Source organism: Molossus molossus, unplaced genomic scaffold (genome assembly GCF_014108415.1).
Source record: "Molossus molossus isolate mMolMol1 unplaced genomic scaffold, mMolMol1.p scaffold_m16_p_13, whole genome shotgun sequence".
NCBI lineage: Eukaryota > Metazoa > Chordata > Mammalia > Chiroptera > Molossidae > Molossus > Molossus molossus.
Genome location: NW_023425348.1, coordinates 60,812,746 through 60,835,451, shown reverse-complemented (window position 1 = coordinate 60,835,451; position 22,706 = coordinate 60,812,746). Strand labels below are relative to the sequence as shown.

Sequence of the window (22,706 nt, the reverse complement as noted above, 5' to 3'; positions counted from 1 at the left end):
ATTGCACAGTTGTCCAAGAATAACCTTATAGCTCCCAAAAATGAATAGTAGTTTTATGACTTTATATCTTTTTAAAAAATTACATCTTTATTGTTGAATGTATTACAGATGTTCCTCATTTTTCCCCCATTGACCCCCTCATCCCCACTCCCGGCCCCCTCCAGTCTTTTCCCACACTGTTGCCTGTGTCCATTGGTTATGCATATAAGTTCTTTGGTTTATTTCTTCCCACCCCCAAACCCCCTTTCCTTTGAGGTTTGTCAGTCTAGCAACGAATTTGTTCTTAATCCCTTCACCTTTCTCACCCATTCCCCCATCCCCCCTCCCATCTGGCAACCAACAAAGTATTCTCTGTATCTATGAGAATGTTTCTGTTCTGCTTGTTCATTTTGTTTGTAGATTCAATTGTCATAGCTATGTATTCATTGCCATTTTGTTTGTTCATATATTTTATCTTTTTCTTCAACAAGACCCTTCAACATTTCATATATTAATGCTTGGTGGTGATGAACTCCTTTAGCTTTTTCTTGTCTGGAAAACTCTTTATATCGCTATGGATTCTAAATGACAGCTTTGCAGGATAGAGTAACCTTGGTTGTAGGTTCTTGCTTTCTATCACTCTGAATATTTCTTGCCACTCCCTTCTGGCCTGCAAAGTTTCTTTTGAGAAATCAGCTGACAGCCTTATGGGAACTCCCTTGTAGGTAACTAGCTGCCTTTCTCTTGCGGCTTTTAAGATTCTCTCTTTGTCTTGAACCTTTTGCATTTTGATGATGATGTGTCTTGGTGTGGGCCTCCTGGGGTTCATCTTATTTGGGACTCTCTTCTGTGCTTCCTGGACATGTATGTCTGTTTCCTTCACCAAGTTAGGAAAGTTTTCTGCCATTATTTTTTTCGATTTCTTGTTCTCGCTCTTCTCCTTCTGGCACCCCCAAGATGCGAATGTTGGCATGCATGAAGTTGTCCCAGAGGCTCCTTACACTATCCTCATTTTTTTGGATTCTTTTTTCTTTGTGCTGTTCTGATTGAGTGTTTTTTGCTTCCTTATATTCCAAATCGATGGTTTGCTTCTTGGCTTTACCTACTCTACTATTGAATTGTAAAGGACAAACACATGACCTTGCCCCCTGGATTTTAAGGGAATGGCAAGAACTATCTGCTAATAGATAACCACTGCATTGTATAGATAACCATTGCTTTGTATAGATAACCATTGCTTTGTGTACACAGAAACTGATTATTCCCTCAGGCATAACAGCTAACTGCAAATATCTGCTTCTGTACGTGGTACGTGGTTGCTTGCTGGCATACCCTTAACCCAAATTCCTTAACAGGGGCTAAGACAACTATATAAGCAACCCTCCCCCTAAGCTTGGGGCTGCTCTCTCCTATGAGTAGGATGGGACAGTTGCTGCGTGGCTAATAAAGCTCTCTTAATTTGAACCCAGTTCGGAGTCTGAGTCTGGTGTGTCTTGTTGGTCTACAACAGAATCTGTGTAAATTATTCTTTATTTTAGTTAGTGCCTCCTTCATTTGACTGTGCATCCTTCATTTTTGACTGGTCCTTTTTTATGCTCTTGAGGCCTTCACTAAGTTCATTGAGCATCCTTATAAGCAGTATTTTGAACTCAGCATCTGTTAGGTTGCTTATCTCCATTTCGCTTAGTTCCTTTCCTGGGGTTTTGTTCTGTTCTCATTTGGGACCTGTTTCTTTGTCTCCCTGTGTTTGTTTCTATGTATTACTTAACAAGAGGTATGGGGCTAGCTGAGACCACATGTTGCTTGTTTGAAAGAATTTAGCAAAACCTGAAGCACGATCCAAGACAGGCCAATCCTATAGTTAACCAACTAGCAACAGCTTGGGTGGGCCTGAAAGTTGGGTGGGACGGGGCCTCAGGGAATCACGGGGGGGGGGGGGGGGGGGGGGTGGCGGCGGCAACCAGTGTGATCCAGGTTGCTGGAATCCCAGATATAGCTGGGGCTGTCTGCCGCCCCAGGGAAGGACTCACCAAAGGAACAAAGGCCTCTGACAGCATGTCTGTCCCGGAGAAAGCCCCCTCTCCAGCCCTTGCTCTAATGCCAAACAGCTCAGTTCTTCCCTGTATGTCTCTGGTGTCCCTCGAGCTGCCTCCCCTCCAAGCTTAGAGGGAGAGTCTGATAAGTCCATACCCGGGCCCTTTAAGAGGAACTGCCTGGGGCTACAGCCACCTCAGCCTACCTGAGCCTCAGTTCCCACCAGTTTTTCCAGTCAGAAGTGATGGGTATTCTCTTCCTGGCACTGGAACCCTGAGCAGGGCGACTGGTGTGGGATGGGGACCCATCAGTCCTCAGGAAGGACCTTCCCGGCTGAGGTATCCTCCTAATTTTTATCCACCACATGTGGGTGTAGGGCCAGCCTGTTGCGCCTCCACCCCTCCTACCAGTCTCAATGTGGCTGCTTCTTTAATTTTGTAGTTGTAGGACTTCCATTCAGCTTGATTTCAGGTGGTTTTGAATGATGGCTGTTCTGTAGTTTAGTTGTAATTTTGATGTGGTTGTCATGACTTTATATCTTAATAAACAAACAGAGCAGTCACTGTTCAAGGTTTATTTGGCATTTTTGTTGGTATGACACTTGGATAGTTGGCTACATTATTTATATGTAGACTTTTCTTTTTACAGTATATGGCAATATACACTAATCTGATACATATAGTACACAGAATAAAATCCTTTAGAACAGTTATGCACAAGACATGCAATACTGGATTTATACATTGGATCCCAGGATGAAATTGACTGGAGAAAAAGAAAAGTTGGACTAGGCATGTTGGGTAAAGGAACCAGAAGTTATATAACACAGTGAACACACATCTAGTTTGAAGGGCAGCTGTAGTGTGTGCAACACTGGCAGTGGTGCCTTTGAGGAGGTGGAACTATTTCACACTAGCCGGTTTAGGACTGCACAAGGTGAGCACCATCCAGCACCAGGACATAGCTGCAGGGTTTCATGAACCATTACTATTTCTATCTTTAGGAAACTGATGTTTTTAGTCACAAATCAGATAAAAAGGACAATATGCACAACCTCCAACTAAAATCCTGTGGTAGCCTAGACAGTGAGGGGGTATGACACGAGAAGACTTTAAAATTGCAGCTCTTTCTGGATCCCCCAAAGTGTGTCTGCACTCTTCTTCAAACAGGCCTCTTCCTCAGTTGTCAGAGCCACCTTCACGACATCCGAGATTCCACTCTGTCCCAAGATGCAAGGAACACTAAGGAAGACATCTTCTTTTATTCCATAGAGACCCTGAAGACAAAATAAAAAATACTTTGTTTTTCTACACATTCTGAGGTCTCCCAAGACTTTTATTCTCTACAATCAAGAAACTTATTTGATACAGCTTCTTAAGTAGAAATTCCTTTCCCAATTTTCAGTTAGGATGTAATGAACAGTGTAAAATAAAGTCATTAAAATAGCAGTAAGAATTCCACTCTAGACTATGGCCGGGTCGCTCAGTTGATTAGAGCACTGTCCCGATATGCCAAGGTTTCGGGTTCAAACTCCGGTCAGGGCACACACAAGAATTAACCAATGAATGCATAGATAAGTGGAACAGCAGATCTCTCCTTCTAAAAGAAAATCTAAACTATTATTATCATCCATAGTACTTTCCAATTTTTATTGTATAACACTTTGGCTACTATAACTTGATTGTGATTTCCATTTTTCCCAAAGGAAGAAAATCCATTTCTTTTATAGTCTTCCACCCATGTCAACATAATTGAATAGTTTTCTAGTCAACAAGTTATCAAGTATCTGTGCTAAACACAGTGCTAGTGGACATTAATCCTAATGCTCAACCATATTTATTAAAAAAAAAAAAAAGTTGCAGGTGCATGAATTTATTTCTTAAATGACTGAGAGCTCACATTAAGATTTCAGAAGAAATCTTTAAAAAACAGAAATAGCCCTGGCCGATTTGGCTCAGCGGTTGGAGCATCAGCCCGTGGACCAGAGAGTCCCGGGTTCAGTTCCCACAAGGGGCACATACCAAAATAAATAAATAAATAAATGAATAAATAAATAAATAGTCCAGAATTATAACATTTTTTTAAAAATTAAAAAAAAGAAAAAGAAATAATGGCATTCAAGTACAACATATCACTAAATAGACATACCTTAATCATGGTGGAAATTGGATGCACCCGTCTAAGATTCTTCATCATACTTTCTGCTAAATCTGCCACAGACAGTCCAATGGCCCAGGACGTGTAGCCTTTCAGTTTGATCACCTCATAAGCACTGTAGTGTAGGGAAGGGAAGGGCAGGAAAAGTAAGGTATGAGAAACAAACAAACAGCCTTCAGTGAACACATGCTTTATAGTGAATAATGCCACAAAATTGCAATATATGCACAAGAGTAGACTTTGCCATGTATACGAGGATATTACGTATAGGGATAATCACAATAGTATTGCCAGTAATAGCAAAAATCTGGCAACAGCCCTGGTTGGTTTTGCTCAGTGGTTAGAGTGTCGGCTCGCGGACCAGTGAGTCGCGGGTTCGATGCCAGTCAAGGGCACGAATTTCAGTTGTGGTTAATCCCTGGCCCTGGTCGGGGCTGTGCGAGAGGCAGCCAATCTATGTTTCTTTCTTTCTTTCGCTCTCCCTTCCTCCCTCCCTCCCACTCTATCTGAAGATAAATGGAAAAATATCCTTGGGGGAGGATTAAAAATATATATATATATAATATATATATAAAAGTAAATCCAAGAATACATATACCATGCTTACTCAAGGTTATCTCAAGCGTGTGTGTTTGGTGGGAGGGGGAGACGGGGGAAGGAGTGAGCACACAGAATTCACTCGTTTCCACACACCAGCAGACTAGTAATTCTTACTCAACAAACACTACAGTTAGTTGGTAGCTAATGCCAATGTTTCTTGGGTTGGGTGTGGGTTCACAGGTTTTATTTAATTAAACAAATACAAACAAGAGTGCCTTGCCTAGACCAATCATGATTCATTATTCAATTCTATAAACCTGAAGCCCACACATGATTTATAAGTTAAATAATGCCACCAAGTTGAAAACTTCCCTATTTCACAAATAGTTAATAAGTATTTATCTTTTTTTTTTTTATCCTCACCCGAGGACATTTTTCAATATTTTATTCAGATAGAGTGGGAGGGAGAGAGAGAGAGAGAAACATCGACGTGAAAGGGACACATCGAGTGGTTGCCACCCGCATGACCCAACCAGGGCCGGGGACAAACTGCAACCGAGGTATGTGCCCTTAGCGGGAACCGAACCTGGGTCTCTCCGGACCACAGGCCGACGCTCTAACTGCTGAGCCAAACCGGCCAGGGCAGTATTTATCTTTTTAATACCATTCTGAATCTAAATAGTACTTAAAACTGTATATTTGAATAAAAAGCTAGCTGTGTTTTTATTTATAAAGATTATATTTTTAAAATTGGATTTAAAATTTCTTTTTCCTAAATGAATGACTCATATATGCTATGGAAGTGGACTGAATCTCAAATAGGGTAAATGTACTCTAACTTGTTCTATCTTAATAGTTTAAGTAAAGAAAGATTTATCATACTGTAAGTTGGGAATTATGCCAAAAGATAGACTGCAGCATTAATAAATGTCTATAATTTTTATTATCTTTACCTCTTTTTATAGTATGATCTTTAACAAGGCTTTAGAAAACAAGTTTTCTCTCTAACAAAAAGTACTCCAGTGAAAATGCTAGTCAACTTTTAACCTTTTAAATAAAAATAATAAAGTTTAATCTCCCATGTTGCCAAATTGACAGACATATATTACCTGTCAACCACCTGTTTGTGAACTTGTTTCCATTGTTCCTTATCTGCATCAGTGCCTAATTCAGGGTGCAGGGTCTTTAGGGTGACACCAGCAACATTCACTCCACTCCATACAGGCACTAAAAGAAATAGTACAAAATATATTTATTTTCATGCACCAGTCAGCAGACTAGTTCTGACCCGTTTTTCTAATTCTCTTTTATCCGGGAGGATTACTCCTTTTGGTAGATACTCAAGACTACCAACACCCTCACTTTTAGATTTTCATTTGTTTAGATTTCATAAAACTAAAAATTTCTACAATATTCGAACCTAGTTTCCTAAGCGACTGGGATGCTTAATCCATATATATTTAAAATACAATGAAAGGGTAAGATCATAAGCAGAATTATCTTGGCATAAGGAACTGAACCATGCACAAATTATAACATCTTTCGACTGTGATAATATAATTTTTCCACCCTAGCCAGTGTGGGTCAGTGGTTAAGAGTGTCGGCTTTGATGCGTGGGTTCAGTTCTGGTCAACAGCACATATCTGGGTTGTTGGTTCATTCCCTGGCCCCAACTGAGAACGTGCAGGAGGCAACCAATTGATGTGTCTCTCTCACATTGATGTTTCTCTTTCTCTCTCCCCACCTTCCTTCCCTTCCACTCGCTCTAAAAAATCAATGGAAAAAAATATCCTTGGGTAAGGATTAACAAAATAATCATCATCATCATCATCCTCATAGAATTTTTCCATACTCTCCACTTGACTTGACTGACATTTTCAGGGTCAAACAGTGCAAGTCAAGTATAAACAGCTATGATATTAAATGACTGAGGTCATCCCAAGAACTATTATCTTATTTAATATGTCCATGGTATGAAATAAAATAATTTCATTCCCCATCCTGCTTGCCAGATAAATGTCATAGAAGATGGCTAAAATCTTAACAATTCTTAGCATAGAATTACACCAAAAACAGATTTCTGGAAACCATTCCACCTTGATGAATGGATATCTGATTTTGGCTCTGATTTAATAAAACTTTTACACAATCTTTTGAAAACAAAAACAGAAAATAAGGTATGCTTACCACTAGAGTCTCCATGCTCCCCAAGGACCCACCCATGACAGCTTAATGGGTGAACTCCCAGCCTCTCCCCCATTAGGTAACGGAACCGGGCTGAATCCAGATTGCAACCACTTCCAATAACACGGTTTTTGGGAAAGCCGCTTATCTTCCAAGCCACGTAGGTCAAGATATCCACTATGAAAAAAACATGCAGACTTCCGGTCAAGATGGAGGTGTAGGTAAACACGGTATCGCGTCCTCCCACAACCACATCAAAGTTACAACTAAACTGCAGAACAACCATCATTCAAAACCGCCTGAAATCAAGCTGAATGGAAGTCCTACAACTACGGAATTTTAAAAAAAGCAGCTAGCCCTGGCCGGTTTGGCTCAGCGGTTAGAGCGTCGGCCTGCGGTACAGAGAGACCTGGGTTCGGTTCCCACTAAGGGCATGTACCTCGGTTGCAGTTTGTCCCCGGCCCTGGTTGGTCATGCGGGTGGCAGCCACTCGATGTGTCCCTTCACATCGATGTTTCTCTCTCTCTCTCTTCCTCTCTCTCCCTCCCGCTCTATGGAAAAATGTCCTCGGGTGAGGATAAAAAAAAAAAAAAAAAGCAGCTACATCCAGACTGGTGGGGGGGGGGGGGGCGGCGTCGCGTCGGGCTGGTCCCACACCCACATGTGGCGGATAAAAATCAGGAGGCTCCCACAGCTGGGAAGGTCCTTCCTGAGGACTGAGGGGTCCCCGTCCCACACCAGGTGCCCCGCCCAGGGTTCCAGTGCCAGGAAGAGAAGTCCCCATAACTTTTGGTTGGGAAAATCAGCAGAAACTGAGGCTCAGGGAGGCTGAAGCAGCTGGAGCCCCAGGCAGCTCCCTAAAGGGCCTGCGCACGGACTTATCGGACTCTCTCCCTCTAAGCTTGGAGGGGAGGCAGCTCGAGGGGCTCCAGAGACACACAGGGAAGAACTGAGCTGTTTGGCACTGGAGCGAGGGCTGGAGAGGGGGCTTCCTCGGGGACAAACGTGCTGTAAGAGGCCTTTGTTCCTTTGGTGAGCCCTTCCCAGGGGCGGCAGACAGAAGCCATATCTGGGACTCCAGCAACCTGGCTCTCACTGGTAGCCCCGCCCTGCTGACTCCCTGAGGCCCCGCCACGACCCACCCAACTTTCAAGCCCACCCAACTTTCAGGCCCACCCAAGCTATTGCCACTTGCTTAACCATTGGATTGGCCGGTCTTAGATCCTGCTTCAGGTTTCTCCTAAATTCTTTCAAACGAGCAGCATTGGGTCTTAGCAAGCCCCATACCGCTCATTAAGTAATACACAGAAACAAACACAGGGAGGCAGCCAAAATGAGGAGACAAAGAAACAGGTCCCAAATGAAAGAACAGAACAAAACCCCAATAAAAGAACTAAGTGAAAGGGAGATAAGCAACCTAACAGATACTGAGTTCAAAATACTGCTTATAAGGATGCTCAATGAACTTAGTGAGAACCTCAGTGAACTTAGGGAGGGCCTCAAGAGCATAAAAAAGGACCAGTTAGAAATCATGGATACACAGTTAGAATTGGAGGAGGCATTAACTGAAATAAAGAATAATTTACACAGCTTCAATAATAGAGTATGTGAATCCAAGGAGCAAACCATCGATTTGGAATATAAGGAAGCAAAAAATCCCCAATCAGAACAGCAAAAAGAAAAAAGAATCCAAACAAAATGAGGATAGTGTAAGGAGCCTCTGGGACAACTTCAAGCGTGCCAACATTCGCATCTTGGGGGTGCCGGAAGGAGAAGAGTGAGAACAAGAAATCGAAAACCTGTTTGAAACAATAATGGCAGAAAACTTTCCTAACTTGGTGAAGGAAACAGACATACAAGTCCAGGAAGCACAGAGAGTCCCAAACAAGATGAACCCCAAGAGGCCCACACCGAGACACATCATCATCAAAATGCAAAAGGTTCAAGACAAAGAGAGAATCTTAAAAGCAGCCAGAGAAAGGCAGCTAGTTACCTACAAGGGAGTTCCCATTAGGCTGTCAGCTGATTTCTCAAAAGAAACTTTGCAGGCCAGAAGGGAGTGGCAAGAAATATTCAGAGTGATGAAAACCAAGAACCTACAACCAAAATTACTCTATCCTGCAAAGCTGTCATTTAGAATCGATGGACATATAAAAACTTTCCCAGACAAGAAAAAATTAAAGGAGTTCATCACTACCAAACCGTTATTATATGAAATGATGAAGGGTCTTTTTGAAGAAAAAGATAAAATGTATGAACAAACAAAATGGCAATGAATACATATCTATCAACAGTGGAATCTACAAACAAAATGAACAGGCAGAACAGAAACATTCTCATACAGAGAACAATTTGTTGGTTGCCAGTTGGGAAGGAGGTTGGGGGAATGGATGAAAAAGGTGAAGGGATTAAGAAGCACAAATTCATTGCTAGACTGACAAACCTCAAAGGCAAAGGGGTTGGGGGGGTGGGAAGAAATAAACCAAAGAACTTATATGCATAACCAATGGACACAGACAATAGTGTGGGAACAGGTGGGAGTGGGGCAGGAGTGCGGAGGAGGGGGTCAATGGGGGAAAAATGTGGAACATCTGTAATACATTCTACATCCAACAATAAAGATTTGGAAAAAAACAAACAAACATGTAGGCAGAGACACTAAGTGAATCCAAGATAATGACGGCTACTCAAGATACATGAGCTCTGCTGCTACTGGTGCTGCCACCACACCCACGACTGCCACCACCTTCATCTACACCTCCATCATGCCACCCTACACCATCGTCTACTTCCCTGTTAAAGGTGCTGCAAGGCCATTGCATGATACTGGCTGACCAAGGAGACCTGGCTACAGGGCTCACTCACAGCCTCCTGTCTATAGGGGCAGCTCCCAAGGTCCAGGTCGGAGACCTCACCTTATATCATCCAATGCCATCCTGCAGCACTGGAGCTGCTCCCCTCAGGCTGTAATGGGAAGAACCTCTGGGAGGCCACCCTGGTAAGCGTGATGAATGACAGCATGGAGGACCTCTGCTGCAAATACATCACCCTTATCTATAGCTACCATGAGGCAGGCAAAGAGGACTATGTGAAGGAACTGCGTGGATGCCTGAGTCTTTTGAGACCTGTCTCAGAACCAGGGGGGCCAGGCCTTCATCAGGAGCAACCAGATCTCCTTCACAAATAACAACCTTCAGAACTTGCTGCTAAATACCAGATCCTAGCTACCTACTGCCTGGACTCCTTCCTCCTGCTCTTGGCCTACCTGGCTCGCCTCAGTGCCTGGCCCAAGCTCAAGGCCTTCCTGGCATCCCCTCAGCATGTGAACCTCCCCATCAATGGCCATGGGAAACAGTGAGGGCTTGTGGCATCCTTAGCAGATATCGGGGCTGCTGCCCTCCCTTTCCCAAGGTCCAATACAATTTTCAAGAGAAGGGGAAAATGATACAGGACTCTGTATGGATCTTGATAACAATCATGGTCAATGTTTTTGTTAATATCTGTAAACCTCTATAATATGTATAATAGAGTAAAACATTAAGTATTCAAGACATGTAGCTTAATGAAAATAAACTGTGCATCAATGAAGAGAATAATACATTATCCATAAACTTATCCCTTATCCAAGATCTTGTACAAGTAACTAAAGTCCCAACTACATTCAGAGGCATTGTGTCTTATCCCCTTTCACGTTTTAAATTTAGTTATTTTACCAAAACACAAATCCACTCCCAGGAGGAAAGTGAAAGATGAGAAATAAATATGTGTATTCAGAATATAATATATACTATCAGTTTTTCTCTAGCTCATCTGTTTGTATGCAATTAAAAACCTCACCTGGATTGGAAACAATGAGCAGTTTGCAGTTGGGACTATATTTGACAACATTAGGAATGATGAATTTAAAGATGTTCACGTTACGCTGGACCAAATTGAGACGGCTTTCTCCCTCTTGTTGACGTGCTCCAGCTGTGATAATCACCAGCTTGGAGTTCGCAGTCACACCATAGTCTAGACAAAGGAAAACAACAATCAAATTAGGAGATCTCCATTACCTAGCCAGCAATCAATTTCCTCATAAACTTTTTTAAGGACAGTTTTATGTGATTTGTGTATGTAGCAGAAAAATGTCCCCAATGCCCCCCCAGAATCCTCTCCTTTAGTTTTTGCAGTTTTATCACTGTGGCCACTTAAATGGAGTTAGAATACATCAACATCTCCTTTGTACTTTGGTTTTAGTCACATTGTGATTTTATATAACTAAAACTGGGGGGAGCTGGAAGGAATAAAACTTATTTGATTTTCATATCAAATGAGATACATTGCCAAATTTCTTGCCACCTGAGCTCAATGCTCATACTCTTCCACACTCCTACTTCTACTTAAATACTTAATTGTGGTCTTATCATCCCAGGAATAGGCCTTTAAAAGAAAAAAGAAAAAGCTCTATACTTGTCAAGTACATCTTGCTTCTAGATCCCTATGGCACAGCATGGTTAAGCTAGGGATGAAGATAATGGAGTCACCTATCAGATAAGTGGTCAATGATTTTCAAGTGTCAAAGCAAATACTACTTGAGTCCATGCTCAGGTTTCCTAGCTGGTGCTCATTAAGTATAAAAGGGTCAAGCCAAAAATATCTGCTAAACAGTCTCAATTACCCTATTCTCAACATTATGTTAGTGTGTAAAATAAGCAGAGAAAGTAAATATCTTTAATTTAAATATCTGAAGCAATGTGGTTAAATATGGACCCAAGGAGCTTTACAAATTACATTCTAATTCAGATGCTTTCTATATTATAGAGAAGTTGAATTTCCATTTAAACCATTTACTAGAAACGGAAACTTTGATATCAATAGGTACCGATGCAAAATTGTTCAAAGGCTCTCTTATATGTATAAAAAAGAAGTGTTTGAAGAAGTAGGATTTTGAGCCTGATAAAGAATTAAGTCTAGCAAGGACTACAATATAAACGTGTTGAAATTAACCTTTGCCAGAGACAATTTTTGGTGTTTTAAGGAAAAGGCTGCCATGTTGGAGATCCATCATCTCTCCCTTTAATTTGTCTTCCATGACATCAACGAGAGCAAGTTCATCTGCCAAGTCCTAAAAGATACAAAATTTTTAGTTAAATCAAAATTGCTTCCAAAGGTGCCCTGGCCGGTTTGGCTCAGCGGTTAGAGCGTCGGCCTGCAGTCCAGAGAGACCCGGGTTCGGTTTCCGCTAGGGGCACGTACCTGGGTTGCAGTTTGTCCCCGGCCCTGGTTGGGTCGTGCGGGTGGCAGCCACTGAATGTGTCCCTTTCACGTTGATGTTTCTCTCTCTCTCTCCCTCCCACTCTATCTGAACAAAACATGGAAAAATGTCCTCGGGTGAAGATTAAAAAAAAAAAAAAAAAGAAATGCTTCCAAAGGTGACATCTCAAAAATAAAACATTTTCAACTACAAAAAAAAAAGATGCCCTGACCAGTTTGGCTCAGCGGTTAGAGTCAGCCTGCAGACCAGAGAGTCTCGGATTCAGTTCCCGCTAGGGGCATGTACCAAAAAACAGTAACAACAAAAGAAATCAAACTTGCTACTTCCAAATTTTTAGATGGGCCTGCAAAATTTCTGCATTTCTGGCATAGGAGCAGACCCCCATTTAATAGCTGACTCATAGATGATCTAAACATGGGAAGAAGCACTGACCCCCCCTCTCCAACCCTCTCTCCTCACTGGAGAACTCTCTGTAAGAGCTCCGCCACCTCTAGGTAAAAACAGAACACTGGATTGGCAACTGTTAGGATAATGTCCAATTATGTAAGACTGATCGAGTTACTCTTTCGAATTCAGTTTTATCCTCACCCGAGGACATTTTTCCATTTTTTGTTCAGGTAGAGTGGGAGGGAGAGAGAGGAACAGAGAGAGAGAGAGAAACATCGACGCGAAGGGACACATCGAGTGGCTGCCACTCGCACAACCGACCAGGGCCGGGGACAAACTGCAACAGAGGCACGCGCCCTTAGCGGGAACCGAACCTGGGTCTCTCAGGACTGCAGGCCGACGCTCTAACCGCTGAACCAAACCGGCCAGGGCTCGAATTCAGTTTTACATATTGATTTTAGGTTGTTATTCATTAAATAGGTGATTTTGACCAGTATTAAGACTTGGAATTTAAAAATAATATTCTGGTCCGGCCAGTGTGGCTCAGTGGTTGAGCGTCAACCCATGCACAAACAGGTCACCAGTTCGATTCCGAGTCAGGGCACATGGCCAGGTTGTGGGCCCAGTCCCCAGTGGGGGGCATGCAGGAGGCGGCCAGTTGATGTTCTCTCTTATCGATGTTTCTATCTCTCCCTCTCACTTCTTCTCTCTCTAAAATCAATAAACGAAAAAAAAAAAGTGATATTCTAGATTATTCCCTGGTTGTTTCCATATTAACAAACTATAACAATTTTACATATATAGATTTGGGCATTTCAAGATATTAGTGAAAAATATCCTTTCAGTTGAGCCTATAGAAGTTCTTAGGTGCATCTCAGACCAGGAGCACCAACAATAGAATTGCTTCAGTACAATGGGATGTGGACTGTCATAATTAAAGAGGTTAGAGCACCAACAATAGAATTGCTTCAGTACGAATGGGATGTGGACTGTCATAATTAAAGAGGTTATACTACCTGAGCTGCAGATCTACCCCCAAGTCATCCACAGTATAATGAATGAGAGGTCTGGCCCAGCGGGTGTGGCTCAGTGGATTGAGTGTTGTCCCATGGACTGAGAAGTCCTGGTTCGATTTCTGGTTAAACACATGCCTGGGGGTTCAGGCTCGATCCCCAGTTGGGGGAGTGCAGGAAGCAGCCAATTGATGTTTCTCTCTCTCCCTTCCTCTCTCTCTAAAAAAATAAAAACAGCCCTGGCCAGTTTGCCTCATTGGTTAGAGCATAGGCCTGCGGACCAAAGAGTCACAGGTTCGATTCCATGTACCTCCGTTGTGGTTCGCCCCTGGCCCTGGTCGGAGTGGTAAGAGAGGTAACCAATCGTCGTGTCTCTCTCACATAGATGTTTCTCTCGTCTATCTCTCTCTCCCCTAAACCTCCCTTCCACTCTCTCTAAAATTCAATAGAAAAAATATCCTTGGGTAAAGATTAATTTTAAAAAAGTCTGTTTCACATAAAGCTCTTTGAATGAGTGTATGAACCTCAATATTTATATACACAATGCAACAATGCAATTATTAAGGAGAGAGTAGAGGAATGGGTGGGGTCAAGTTATCCTTGGCTTCCACAGTGATGGACTCTCACTTACCTTCATTAAGATACTGATGGCACAAGCCATGCCAACAGCACCAACCCCAACAACTGTGATCTTATTCTGGGGTTTTTGTTCTTCCTTAAGAAGATTCACAATCAGCTGATCCTTGAGCGTTGCCATACTGGACTTAGGAATCTATAGGGAGGGAAAACATGTACTGCCATTGCATCCTCTTTAACACTTATTAACCAAAAGATGTTCTGAAAAAGCTTATTTCACTTCCTTCTGGGATACTTCCCATCCCCCTTCCCCCCAATCACAAGGGATGACTAAAAAGGGGGAAGAAAAAAACTAAAGCTACCCAAAGGGACGTTGAAAGGCCTAATGCCAGGGTCTGGTCTGAACAGGATCTTGGTGTGAAAAACCTCACCTTCGCATGGAAAAATAATATTGAGGTCTGGGTGTAAGTATAGCCTCCTGAGTGCTCACTCATCTTGCTTTATTAATCCGACGCTGGGCCGGCCTTTCCTTAAACAAGACCAATATGAGCCTACTCGTCACCAGGCTCCTACCAAGGCCCTCAAGTAAGGACCAGAAGTATGTGCGCAAAGTGCTATTAACTGCCTCACCACTGAACCTACATGAGGCGGGTGGTGAACTCTGCTCATGCGCGCTCACTCATTTCACCCCGCCCCCAGAGGGGAGGAGATCAGGCCAACTGCTGGGTCCCCGGGAGCCTTCGGGTTTTTTCACCAGCCAGACGCGGAAGATTAGCAGCCACCCCCTCTCCCGCCGCCGGATCTTGAGCACATGCGCTTTCAGGGCGCTGGGAATGGACCTGAGGGGTCTAGAAGCTGCCCGCTGTTGAGAGGTGGGGAGTGGCCCTGCCCGTGAGCGGTAAATATTAGTAATTATCCTTCCCTTAGGGTCAGAGGGAGCAAGATCGGAGTCAGACTTTAGACTTTAGTGCTCTGAAGCAGACATGAACCTCGTGAAGCCTGGCTGGCAGCCTCCTGGGCCTGGCGCTCGGCCAGAGCTAGGCTTTAAACCTCAATACCAAGGACTGTTAACCAACCAGGAGGGGAGGTGGCGCCTCGTGTGGCTTCTGTTAAGATCCTTGTTGCAAAGGCGTGAGACCAAGTATAAGGAAATGTTGTCAGTACAGGAAGTGTAGAAACAGCATCAGAAGCCTGAGGCCTGAAGTCCTAGTGTTAATACATGGAGGAACCCTCGATTTCCAGAGCTCAGGAGGGAACGAACCTCCGACTCTGTTAATCCAACCCTGCACTGCACTCACTGGATCTGCTTTTGACTGCGTTCCATGGGGCAAAAATATCAGAGGCAAGCAGCCCAGGGTCGCCAAGCTGGAATCGGTTCTCTCCTTACAAATCACTGCTATTTGTAGACAGCCTTGTAAGGTTTCTGCAGCCTAGAAGGGGAAAGGGAGGAGTTCTTCCCGCAGAGACCTCCTGGCTTCACCAAAACCTAAACCTAAGCCCTGGGCTCCAGCGCTCCCTTCAATGTGGGGCCACGTGTAGAAGAGCCCTGCAGAAAGGGTCTACTCCCCAACTCTGCCACCCATTGTGACCTTAGAGATGCCCTAACCCTCTCCCAGCTTTAGATCCCCCAATTTGTCAAAAGGGGACAGTTTCGGATGATTCTCCTCTCTATAGACCGTCTGAAATGCGGGAGAGCTGAGACACCCTTCTCATTTTGGTACGCACCGTGTGTAGCATAGGGCCCGACAGATACATCAGTAGCTGCTTAATAAATGTAACTGGAGCAAAGAGCGCCCCTTATCTACTAAAGCGGCCGCCCCCAGGGAGCCGACCCCTCAAGAGTCCCAGGGTTAAAATGCACCCCGGGAAGGTGGTGTTCAGAGGCTTTCCGGCTTCCAGGAACCCGCCCAGGCTGCTGAGGCTTTTTCGGCTTCAAGGGTTCTGACCTCGAGTTCCGCGCCCTTTACAGAATTCCAGCCCAGAGGTATGCCCCATCCTTTAAAACTGTCATCTCCTTGTCCTTCTGCATCTACTTGGGCTCCCCCCCCCCCCCCCGGATTAGGTGCAGCCACCTCCTTGGTTCCCCAGCCGGGCCAGAGACCACAGTGCCCACTTAGAGCAAAAGCAGAGCGCGGCGGGCTCGGCGCCCACACCGGGCGGCGGCCACCGCCCAGGTCTCCCGACTATGCCTCTGGGAAGCAGCGCCTACATCCCCAGGGAGTGGGGACCGCTTGGCCGGTAGCGCCGGGCCAGAGAAGCCTGGGTCCGCCCGCTCGCCCGCCCCATCGGGCGCAGAGTGCGCCGGGCCCTACCATACCGAGAGTGCACGGCGGGCGGGCGTCGGTGGCGCGCGACGTGGGATCCGGACTTGGCGGCAGCTGCTCCGGTACTCGGAGCCTAGCACGGGAGGGGCCTTAAATGGAACCGTAGGCCTGACGTCAGGGGGGGGAGCGGGGCGGACGTGCAGGATTCCACGTGTGGGTCGGGCTGGAGGCGGGCTTCCAGTGGGGAGGGGCCGTGGAGAAGCCCAGGCGGCGCGCGCAGCTAGAGGACCCACTTGCGGACCCACCCAAGTGCACTGGTAGGGTAAGTAGCCTTCCCGGAACCACGCTGCCCTCCGGCCACAAAAGCCCCTGCAGGAACCACCGGCCGGAGTCAAGCCGACCATCTATTTCCTCTTCGTAAAATGTGGAGGTTACCTTCAGAGAAGGCTTGATTTGAATCTTCACCATTTCCCAGTGCCCGGAACATCTGCCACCAAATAGTCACTAGACCACTATTTGTTGAAAGAAAATGCAGCACAGGGTCACTTTATTCTTCTCACCTAAGTAGAATGATCTCTAAAACTTGATAGTGCCTTTCTTGCTGCTAAACCTTCCAAGTACCACAACTCCAAAGTGAGGCCTCAGCCACCCTGGTCTGCTCTTCCGACTGCCCCACCCCGCCCAGCACCTAGTAATTCTAGCCACACCCAAGAACTGTCGGGTTATTTGGTTTTATAAACCATGTGTTATTTTTACTTCCGTTCCAAGCCTTTGCTTAGGCTGGTTCTTTTGCCTGGCCTGCCCTCCTCCTCCAGCTCTTCTTTAAACTACCAATCTCCTGGTACTCCCCCTAATCTCTCCACCCCATACACCCACAGAGTTGGTATCTCCCTCCTATTTGCTTCCACCTCACTCATCTGTGCTTCGGTCACACCATCTTGCGTTAGAGGTGTGTGGCTTTGCCCTCCTACCTGACAGATGAGTCTACTTCCTCCCTGCACCTGGGACATCACCTTAGCACCCAGCTCCAAGAAGGATCCAGAATTGTGGGTTTCTTGGTTTTGAAGGGGAAACTCTAACCTCAGCTCTAGAAAAGCAAGACATCTTTCTAGTATGTCCTAAGAGTTTTCCCATCACTCTAGAAGGCCCAGAAACCTGGGCTCTCACCTAAAACACACAGCTGGCAGGGCTGAGGACCAGCCATAGGTTCTCCAGGGTTCCTCAGGGCAGGGCAGATTGCAGCAGGTCTGCGGTTCCCCAATGTTTGCAAAAATGTCCTCATTCAGTTAGGGCTGGGCCCCTGCCTGCCTGCCTGCCTACCAAAAATGACCACATCTGCTGGTAAAAGGAGGGCAGAGTTCAGAAAATGGAAGTTAGGCTAAGAAGACAGGTAACAACTCACCAGAAGGGCTTTGGGATGACCTCTGAAGATAATTTAGGCAAGGGGTTTGCTGTCCCCCTCCCCCCCTAAATTAAGGCACGTAACAACAGCTCACTCCAAGCACAGCTTCCCTTTTCTTTTCTTTTTTCCCCTTTATTGATTTTAGAGAGAGAGGAAGGGAGAGGGGGAGAGAGATAGAAACATCCATGAGAGAGAACATTGATTGACCGCCTCCTGCATGCCCCTGACTGGGGATCAGGCCCACAACCTGGGCATGTGCCCTGAGCGGGAATTGAACTGGTGACCTCTTGGTGCATGGGTCGACGCTCAACCACTGAACCACACTAGCCAGCATGGCTTCCCTTTTGTTATGCAGAATAGCCTCTATTTAACTCTGTAAATATGAATAAAACAAGTACCATTTACTGAGCACTTCCTGTGTGTCAGGGAGCAAACTAGGCAATCCCCATGCTCATCTTCACTTTTATTCTTTGTAATAGGCATAATTACCCCATCTTTTTAAGATAATGAAACCAACCGAGGCTGAGAGATTGATGACTTTGCCAAGGTCATACAATTAATAAGTGATTTCAGCAGGTACTTTCATTCCAAAGCCTATGACTTTTTTTTCTCTGTATGATGTTGTCCCTCCTCCACTCCTTAACCCCCATTCCACAAAGGTGAAGAAATTATGAAGGGGGGCTCAAGCAAGTCCCAGGCTCAGAAAGTTCAGTTTTCAGCAAGAGGCAGTGGGTATTAGTGGACATCTCTGCCTGTGTGCTTGAACTGAGAGATTGATCTTTTCCTATCACCTGGTGTGAATTTATACCACCTGCTTTCCTGAGTCTCCAGCTTACAGATGACAGATCATGGTACTTCTCAGATTCCATAATAATCACATGAAGCCAGTTCTTTACATTAAATCTCATTACACACACACACACACACACACACACCACACACACACACACACACACACACACACGGTTTCTCTGAAGAACCCTGACTAATACAATCCAAATGGAATAATTTCTGTACTAAAGCCAAAGCAGAGGGAGGGACCCATGGAATGGGTCAGGAAACACTGTTTCAGAGGGCAAAAAAGACTTCTCAACCTGACTAAGTGTTCTTTGGGAGTGGCCTCTTTAAAGAGAAAATTTCGCCCAGTCAGTATAGCTCTGGTTGAGCACTGACCCATGCAAGAGGTCACTGGTTTGATTCCCAGTCAGGGCACATGCCCAGGTTGTGGGCCCAATCCCCAGTGGGGGGCACGCAAGAGGCAGCCAATCAATGTTCTCTCTCATGGATGTTTCTATCTCTCTCACCCTCTCCCTTCCTCTCTCTCTAAAAATCAATAAAGAAAAAAATAAAAGTAAATAAAGAGAAAATCTCACAAAGCGGTGGTTTGACCAGGGTATCCCTGGCCTCAGAGAACGGGCGCTACTAAGCACCCAACACAAGATTTTCCTAAAATGGACCTGACCAAGGGATGTTATTTACCCAAAACACAGTTTGGTCATTCCTCCATTCACTAAGTATTTGTTATATTCCTCCTCAACAACACTCAATGGTTCCTCATTCTATTTTATTCCAGAATAAAATTCAAATTCCTTGGACAGGCACACCAGGTCCTTTATGATCCAGTGCCCACATGCCCTCTCTGGCCTTATTTTCCATTGCCTTCATGCTTCCTATATACCAGTCCCAAAGCTACTTACCATGTTGCCGACATGCACCATGTGCATGTACCTAGGCAGTTCCTTCGATCTGAATATCCTCCCCCTTGCCACCATCTCTGCCTAACCAAACCCCACGTCTTCATAGGTCAAGTACTGTTCCCTGGGCTTGATAGTAAATAAATTCTTATTGCTGAGCATCTCTTTCTCACTCTAGACTGTAAGCTCCTGAGGGACAGAAACGTTCTCATTCATCTCCTTATCCTCAGCCTATACATGTATTTGTTTAACAAATGTATTTTGAATTACATGTCTACTATGTAAATGGCACTGTGCTAGATGCTGGGAATACAAAAATGAATAAGACAAATTAATGAGCCTTCAAAGACTTACCATTTAGTGAGGGAGACCAATAGCGTTCCTTGTGATAGTTAAAATGCAAGATAGAATGTAAAACTGCCACAAAAGAGGTAAGAAAATTGCTCTAGCATTCAGAGGAGAGAGGGGTCCTTGACGAGCTATGAGAAGGCTTTTTGGAAGAGGTAACATCTAAGCTCAGCCTAGAAAAATATTTCAGTTAATGAAGATCTGGTGTTGAGAAAGCAGAGAACACAGCATGAATAAATGGAGGCAGGAAATTTGAGGTGTGTCTGGTGAATTTTTAGCTTTAAATGCCAGGATAAGAAATTTGGGGGTTTTGTTTTTTGGTGGTCAGTGGAAGTCACTGACATTTTGTTTTTTGTTTTTTGTTTTTGTTTTTATCCTCACCCGAGGACATTCTTTCATTTTCTTTTGTTCAAATACAGTGGGAGGAAGAGAGAGAGAGAGAGAAACATCGACGTGACAGAGACACATCAAGTGGTTGCCACCCACACAACCCAACCAGGGCCGGAGACAAACTGCAACTGAGGTACGTGCCCTTAGCGGGAACTGAACCTGGGTCTCTCTGGACTGCAGGCCAATGCTCTAACCTCTGAGCCAAACCGGCCAGGGCTCACTGACGTTTTTGGAGAATGGGGAGAAATGGGGTGAAAGCAAGGTGGTTGAGAGGTCAGGGAAAGGAGGTCACCTTAATAACACACAATAAGAAGCTCAGGACAGCCCAGCCAGTGTGGCTCAGTGGTTGAGTGTCGACCCATGCAGCAAGAGGTCACCGGTTCGATTCCCGGTCAGGGCACATGCCCAGGTTGTGGGCCTGATCCCCAGTGGGGGGCATGCAGAAGGCAGCCAATCGATGTTCTCTCTCATTGATGTTTCTATCTCTCTCTCCCTCTCGCTTCCTCTCTCTCTAAAAAATCAATAAAGAAAAAAAATTAAAAAAGAAAAGAAGCTCAGGACATATGCAGCTCCAACCCCATGGGCATAGAACATGTACTTCTCTAACACATCCTACCAGCCCGCAGACCCTCCGAACACTCACGGACAGCCTTTTTCACCTTTTTCATGGTTGCAAAGCTGACAGCTTTCCTGAGTTGCAGGGCCCAGGATGCAGATGGCCTCATCGGTTTCCTTCCCTGACCTGCAGGGCCTGCTGTGTACGTGCCAAAGCAGAGGTTCCTCTCTCTGGCAAGACAGCAGGCACCTCCCCTGGGTACTAGAGGAGGTGCTGTTATCCCTCCAACCCCATCTATCTCTCACATGATGGGAGTGGAGGCCAAAGACTCCACCCTACTCCTCAAGTGCTCCTGGGTACCTTCCCTACCTGCTCCCCCCCCCCCCCCCACACACACACACTCCCCTCCTCCTTCTCCGCTCCTCCTCCAGGCTGGGCTTATCCTCAGGTGCAAGATGCTGCCTCTGTTTCTGTTTTCCTTTTCCTCTTGGACTATCATTCCCTCCAGAGTTCATTCCTCACATGACCCTTCAACAGCCACCTCAGAAACTCAACATTCCCTTTGGTATAGACTGAATGTTTGTATCCCCCCAAATTCCTATGTTGAAACCTAATCCTGAATGTGATGGTTTTAGAGGCAAGGCCATTAGGAGGTGATTAGGTTATGAGGGTGGAACTTCCATGAATGGGGATAGTGACCTTATAAAAGAGGCCCCAGAGAGATTCCTCACCTCTTCTGCCATGTGAAGGTCACCATCTATGAACTTGGAAATGGGCCCTCGCCCAACACCTACTTGCATCTTGGTCTTGGACTTCTCAGCCTCCAGAACTGTGAGAAGTTTCTGCTGTTTATAAGCTCTCCAGTATGGCATTTTGTTTAGCAATCCAAGCGCGTAAGGTACTCTTCTAGCCACTTACCACCCCGGGAAAGAAATGAGAGCCGTGCCCCTTTCGCTCCATCCTTCTCTCCCGGGGAGTTAGGCTCAAGCTTCCCATCACACTGATAGATTCCAAGGCAAAGACTGTCACCAGAATATAAGTCGCTCCCACAGGGTGCCCAAAATCAGTGCTGCAGAGGGAGTCCCAAGCCCTCTCCGTGTCGGACAATCCCCAGTATAACAGAAAGTGTTTCTTATCTAGTCACAACAGAGGACTGCGGGAAGCTGCGGCAGCCTTTCCCTCTGACAACTCAGGGGGCAATGACTGCGACAGGCATGGCTTAGCAGAGATGAGTGAGCGGCCTGGTGGAGAGAAGACACTGACCTGAGGGTTGGGAGACCTGGGTTCTTGCTCCGGCTTTGGCATAGACCACTAGGTGACATTGTGGAGGTCACATTCCCTCTGCGGCCTCACCATCCTCGACCACAAACATTAGAGGGTCTCCGACTTCCAGTTCTAACATCCAGAGAGGCTCTGAGTTAGTGAGTCAAGCCTCCACACACACCTTCAGTTTTTTTGTTTTGTTTTGTTTTGTTTTGGTACGTGTCCCTAGCAGGAACCGAACCTAGGACTCTCTGGCAGGCCAACACTCTAACCACTGAGCCAAACTGGCCAGGGCACTCCTTCAGTTTTTACAATAACCACCCCCCTCCCACCATTTGGAAATGATCAGGGCTGCTCCTGGGGTAGACAAACAGTCAAGGAGAGAACCAGCCCCACCCATGATAATAGGAAATCCATGCCTGGCATTCCCTTGTCCCCTATATTAGTTTCAAACTGGATCCAAAATTCCCAAGGCCCTGGTGGGTATTGAATTTGTTTATAAAAACAGTCTCACAGGACTTTGAACGCAGATTACTGATAACAGAAACCCATCTCTCTGATTCCTGTGTAGTTATAAAACTTTAAACCTTACAAAATAGAGAATTGCATTCCAAGTCCTAATTAAAAAAAAAACACAACTGCTAATTTCCTATAAAATTCCA

At 45.2% G+C, this 22,706-nt stretch overlaps 1 protein-coding gene across 2 annotated transcripts; it reads right to left on the bottom strand.

The window, feature by feature from the left end:
- Window positions 1-2,572: 2,572 nt before the first annotated feature.
- On the bottom strand, window positions 2,573-16,541 carry LDHA (lactate dehydrogenase A). 2 transcript variants are annotated; one of them, XM_036258758.1, is made up of 8 exons: window positions 16,445-16,541; window positions 14,183-14,323; window positions 11,884-12,001; window positions 10,732-10,905; window positions 6,898-7,071; window positions 5,820-5,937; window positions 4,162-4,285; window positions 2,573-3,289 (listed from the first exon to the last, which is right to left on the bottom strand). In XM_036258758.1, the coding sequence occupies exons 2-8, from the start codon at window positions 14,306-14,308 to the stop codon at window positions 3,125-3,127; spliced, it is 999 nt and encodes a 332-aa protein (XP_036114651.1). In that variant the 5' UTR covers window positions 14,309-14,323; window positions 16,445-16,541; the 3' UTR covers window positions 2,573-3,124. The 2 variants fall into 2 exon arrangements, with proteins under 2 accessions (XP_036114651.1, XP_036114652.1); XM_036258759.1 differs by lacking the exon at window positions 16,445-16,541 and adding an exon at window positions 14,559-14,636.
- Between the last annotated feature and the right edge of the window lie 6,165 nt (window positions 16,542-22,706).

What these genes read in the sequence shown, in the direction of transcription:
- LDHA (XM_036258759.1), bottom strand. Translation starts at nt 14,621, where the DNA reads ATGAGTGAGCACTCAGGAGGCTATACTTACACCCAGACCTCAATATTA. An exon ending in CCATCAGTATCTTAATGAAG is followed by an intron (nt 12,002 to 14,182) that starts GTAAGTGAGAGT and finishes TGTATCTTTTAG; the next exon opens with GACTTGGCAGATGAACTTGC. An exon ending in AAAAATTGTCTCTGGCAAAG is followed by an intron (nt 10,906 to 11,883) that starts GTTAATTTCAAC and finishes TCCTTTGTCTAG; the next exon opens with ACTATGGTGTGACTGCGAAC.